At 42.3% G+C, this 6063-nt stretch overlaps 1 protein-coding gene across 1 annotated transcript; it reads right to left on the reverse strand.

Annotated features, from left to right (window-relative positions):
* Positions 1-2530: 2530 nt before the first annotated feature.
* LOC310964763 (2-oxoglutarate receptor 1-like) lies at positions 2531-3535 on the reverse strand (the record flags this gene model as incomplete). The annotated part of the gene is made up of 1 exon (XM_083938021.1): positions 2531-3535. One exon carries the CDS (start codon positions 3533-3535, stop codon positions 2531-2533), a length of 1005 nt encoding a protein of 334 aa, XP_083794147.1.
* Positions 3536-6063: the final 2528 nt, after the last annotated feature.

Raw genomic sequence — 6063 nt, forward strand, 5'->3', positions numbered from 1 at the left:
GCAATAGTCTGCAGTGTGTGTTTTTTCGTCTTCTGACTGATTAACCTGCAATATTTCTCACAGGGAATGTGTTCAATAAAGATATGCAGCATCCAGTCATGTAAACTTGTCCTCGATGGACTCTCTCCGGTACGCATGTGTACATGAACGTGTTCTACCTTGCTCCTTCTTTTTTTTTTCACAGCATGTTCTCACCATAAAAATCTGAAATCTCCATGCGGTGTGCCAACTTCTTCCATATCCACGCACGTACAGACACACTGACGCACACTGGTGAGAAAGAGAGAGAGGAGAGAGGAGAGAGGTGAGCTGGGGGCCTGAAAGACAGGCTGTCAGAGCGGGCTTCGGCGCTCTTACATCACAGAGAGAGAACATTGGTATTTCCACCATTAGGGCATTGATCACGGGCTCTTCGCTCCCAAATTGATCGTTTAAAAGTTCAATTGACCGTGACTCAGAAAGCGACAATAGAAGAAACCGACTGGCTTGCTGAATGTTTTTTTCTCTCTCCATAATCTAAAAAAAAACATACAGTAGTCCATTCCATATGCACTCGGCTACAAAAACAATCTATTTCAACGCTTTTTTTTTCCAGACGTGCCTTTGAGATGTTAGGTGCCGGAATAATTCATATTAATTTACGGAGAAAATTGTGTCCGTAATGAGCACTTCCTGACCGCACCACGCAGACGTTTTGTGCATGAGAAGGAACATGACAATGAGGTGGAGATCAGTCAGGAGGCAGAGAAGGAAATGGCTATGTCCACGGACCGAAATAGCCTCCCCATCCCCAGTCTCTATTCTACTTGCACAGCATGTAAGAGAGAAAGATTAGAATTATATAAGCCTGCTATAATGCTACTGGATATTACTGCATACGCACACGGAACACTGACATACACCTTAGAAACATTAATTCCATTATAAGAGTGTTATTTGACACGGCTTACTAAGTGTTTTGAGTTGTGCTCTGAACCATAAACCGGGTATTGCAGCAGAGCGACATATGGTATCCAGGATGAAGCAGTTTGCAGCCCGTGATGGACAAATAGTTTACCAGCTTCCTTTATCTGCGGAGTATATGTCTCTCTGTTGACAGGGAGAATATGTTCCGGGAAGTTTGCGTTAGATGAAGATAAACGTATCCGTTGGTTTTTTTCTCTTTAGCGGTGAAGTATTTCTGCGCAGCAACATAGGGAGCAGTATGGGCTTTCAAAATGAGGCATGTGCTGCTTGCCTTGTTAGCTCACGGTGAAGGTGAATGCATCTGCAAACTCTGCTAAGTGCTCATAGGCACAACCTCGGAGTCTTTCACAGATCAGTAGCTGCAGGAGGTGTTGTTGGGCTGTAAAATCATTTTATTACACTGTTGGGGAAACAAGCCCAGCAAACCATGATGATTGATAAAGTCTACTTTTGCCATCATTTTAAACTTTCCTGGGGACTAAGGCTATACATTCTGAAAATCTAATCTCTCGGTCTTTTGTGTCATCGAAAAGCACCAAAAGTTTTATTTGCATTATGAATGTGGAACAAATACAGGTCACATAACAATCTGTTGTCTAACAAAATTACATTTATTATGATTTTATAACCAGAAACCACAAAATAATGCCCGGCTAATGCTACACTAAAGCTAGCTAGCTAGCTACAAAACTCTATCGCTCAACTTCAACTTTAGCTTGTCAGTCATACAGTAAAAATAACTGAAACAAGTAATTGTTTTAAAAGCACAAAACATTTGTATGTTCACGGTTAAAATCATCCCAGGTATAATATATATATATGTAATATATAGAATATACAACATGTTGTAAAACAGTAGGGTTTCATTAAAGACAGCCCTATTTTTTATATTGATTAACTATACAAAGGAAAAATCAAGGTCATATGTCGCAATGGTGAGAAATATTTTTTGTCCATACTGTGATTTGGATCCACTTCAAAATGTAATGTCTTCTCCTTTGGCACTTGCTACACCCTTCCACCAAGTTACATGAAAATCAGGCTAGTAGTCTTTCTGTAATCCTGCTGACAGAGAGATAAACCATGAAACTGAATCCAAAACACACTTGGTGGAGGTAATAATTAGAAATACATCACTGGTGCTCCATAATAGTGAAAAAAAAGGGCAGCGGATATGTTTTAGGAAAAATCTTGCTGATCAATGACTATAAACAAACCAACAGGTACTCAAATAAGTCACGGAATCGTAACAAAACAAACAAACTACAGGTCTGAAAACACCTTAAGACTATTTGCGTGGCTGCAAACAAAAGAATCCATTATATTGTTGGTCAAATAAATTATACTCACGTGTGCACAAAAGTGTCACTTCTTCCAGCTTTAACCTTTAGCCGTTTATATTTACATTTCAGGGGTTGGCACACAAAACTATTTATTGTCTCTGGGAAGCACACAATGAAGAAGATGTAATGCAGCTTTCCCGACATCGTGTCTGAATGAGTAAGCTTACGGTGTGTCCAAGAGAGATCAAAGAAAGAAAAGTCAGATGCTGGAGAGTCATCAGTCATACAGCCGGCATGTCATGGCCTGCCTTGCTTATGGTTGCCAGGTGGAGCAGTGACCTGGCCTTGGTGAGACAGTATTCGGGGTAAAAAGAGCTGAGGAATGCCCTCCTGAACTTATCACCTGAAAGAGTGTACAGAGCCAGGTTAAAGAACGTGTTGAGTCCAGCCAGAGGTCTGGAGATAATATATGCTGCGTGAACGATGCGTTCCAACATGCATCTTTCTGGCATCTTTCGAGTTTCTATCCGCAACACGCGCAAGATGTGGTATGGCAGGAAACACACCACGAACACCACCAGGATCAGCACGGTCACGCGCCGCGCTCGCATCCGACAAGGACTGGATGTGTGTGGCCCTTTCGCTAACTGTTTCACTATACCGATGTAACACATGAATACTACCACCAGAGGAAGTAGAAATCCGAGTGCAGTAAGGAGCCAGCCATACCAGCGCACGTCATCAACCTTTATGGTGCTAGCAAAGTCTAAGCAGTAGGTCTTGTTTTCATGCTTTTTCAAGGATATTATCGTCAACATGGGTGTGATTTCCGCAGCAGCGATGATCCAGACGGCTAAACACGCGGTTATACCCCAAAACTTCTGCTGCACCTGCGCCGCCATCAGAGGCTTGATCACCACCACGTAGCGGAAAACTGCGAGACACGTCAGGAAGAGGATGCTCCCGTACAAGTTAAAATGAAACCCAAAGCGCACAAAGCGACACATGAAGTCGCCGAGGGTCCATGACTCCCCGTTGCTGTAGTAGTAGACTAGGAAGGGCATGCTGAGGACGTAGAGGAGGTCGGTCAGTGCTAGGTTGACCATGATGATGCTGCTGCTCTTCCAAGGACGCAGCTTCGTCAGGTAAATGCCTATGGAGGTGATGTTTCCCACCAGGCCCCCGATGAAGATGATGGTGTAGGAGACAGGCAGGTAATAGCGTTTCATCAGCCGATCCACGTCGGTGCAGTTGGGTTGTTCTCCGTAGTACAGGGTGCTGGCCATGGCTGAGTCCTATTGAATATGAGAAGCAATTTTATAAAGCACATTTAAAACTAAAGAACAGAGTAGGGGGATTTAGGGCCAGAGTAACTGACCTTGAACGGCATCTGAATTCTCACAATATAACAAGATCACGCCCGTGTTACAGGACACCACATCACGCGAAAATCCATCTTTTCAGGCCTCAGCTAGCATACTGTAAGGAGCTATGCCCGCTACAGATGTGGTTTAACGTGTCTGTGACTGATAACACAGAGTGGGAACCGTTCATTCATAACAATGACGGCGACTCCTAACAAGTTAGCATAGATGCTAGCATCAGTTATATCGGAACTGGGGATTCTCTTCACCGAAGAGAAAAGAATGGCACTTTTCACAGTGGAAAAGATGATTTAGCTCGTCTCCTTAATGGCTCAGGTAACCATTAACCACATAAAAAAGATGGACATAGCCACCATGATGTCACCCATTGGTTTGTGGACTACCATTTTGAAGGCTCCAGTTTGAGTTGCGCTAAGCTAAATGCTGAAGAGGGAAACTGTTGAGTCATCTAGCAGACTATTGCCTGTGGGTGAGCGGGGAACTCAGGGAGCTGGCACCGTTAACCTGCATGTACTGTCCGTGCTGCAGTGACACAGAGCTGGACGGAAATCAGCAGTTTCCATAAAATAACCAGCTAACTTTAGCGCTAGCTAGCTAAGGTTACAATTAACTTTATGAACAGAACATGCTGTAAAAGGGTTAAAGTTCTAAGACTTTTCCAAAGGCCACACCTTAAATCAAGTTCACTGCAATCTCAATGTACACAGAGCTGTGTATATGCATTATTAATCTCTAGTCTCTATCCTATTGCTAGCACAGAAACCTGTCAATCCCAGGGTAGCCATGTCCTCAACTAAAGCATAGGCTTCCCTGCTTTATCATCTGTGGACTGTGGGACCATAATGTATAAAGTGAACATCATGGTGAATAGGACTTAAAAGTAGCTATTGAGAACGTGAACCTATTAGGAAAATGATTGCCTAGGGTACAAATCAAATGAGAATCATGGGGTCTCGTCCTGCTGGCCATTAGAAAGACTTAAGGCGCCGCATTAGCTTGACTTCTCAGAACCCTCAGCTACGTCCATCTGTTTTATACAGTGTATGTGTGCAACAAACCATCTGTTGTTCAGATTACAGAGTGGCAGCTAGCGTTGCGGACACAGAGGTCATGTCCTTGTTTCTGGGATTTTTAATGACCCAGGGGCTGTACATGCTTCAGTTAGGCTACACACAAATGACACTGATCTTTCTGGACTCAAGGAATTTGACTGTGTCGAGTGAGTTTGACACAGCTTTCAAATAATCATTTGGGAGATTAAAAAAAAATCTAATACTTGAATACATGAATGAATTTCTAATAAAAATGTGTAAAAAAGAAATTGGGGCTAGTGACACTTTTCAGGGGCATTGGTCGACCTAGGGCTCGTCTACAACTAGAACGCACGCTCCTTAGTAAGGTACAAAAAGCTGAACTACATTCATTGATTCATTCATATTTTATTTCTGTCATGCCAAAAATATTTGGCCCATCCTACAAGACACCACTATTTAATAAACACCTCCTGTTCCCAAATATACAAAGCAATTAACTCTTATTACGCCTAACTCTTATTACTCTTACTTATATTTGGCCCCAGCGCTAACATCACCATATAAAGTGAATATGGCAAAAGTATCTAGGACCTGCTAAATGCTCGACCTTTTTCACCAGCTTCTCGCAAATCTAACAGTGGATTTTTGGGGTGTTTTCGCTGGAAATCAGTGCCTGCTGTGACCACTATTAGAGCAGTGAGAATACACCAAAATATTAAGGCTGCTGGCTCTAAATCCAAGACTAGCTGAAAAATGGAAAAGGATTCTCTGTGGGTTCATGAGTGACACCTTCCACAGACCATGTAGTCATTTGCTAAACGATTAATGTAAAAAATAAGAATAATTATGAATTTACGCCCTATTTGTAATGGATGTTTTGAGCTGGATGCCCAGTCCAGCCCAATACGGACTGTTTATGAGGAGCTCTTTTCCAAAACGCTATAAATCCATTTAAATAGTTTTCAGGAAAATGAAATTTTTTACCCAGACCCACACATTTGGTTAATATTCAATGTATCTTGTCAAAATGGTTTTTATGGCTCAGTCTGAACATGTTGAACGGACGGACGAAACATAAAACTCTCCCGCTTCAGAGCGCCGCCATGTTGGATCCCACAGAACGCTCACTGAATTCTGATTGGTCGAGAGGACGTATCGCATTTAGGCTAAAAATAGGTTTGGCGCTGGTCGCGGTTTGGAAAGGAACTGCATCTTGAGACCATTTTAAACAAAGAAATATAGAGATTTGGCATGAAACACTGATGAAGCAGTGAAAAGGTTCTGTATACAGCAAAGTGGCTCAAACTCATTTTTTAAAAATTTGGCTTTTATCTCGTTTTGGAAAAGAGCTCTTCATATGTACATTATATGTTGTTGGGTGAGGAAAAATAGACT

The sequence above is a fragment of the Echiichthys vipera genome (genome assembly GCF_963691815.1).
Source record: "Echiichthys vipera genome assembly, chromosome: 23".
Lineage (NCBI taxonomy): Eukaryota > Metazoa > Chordata > Actinopteri > Perciformes > Trachinidae > Echiichthys > Echiichthys vipera.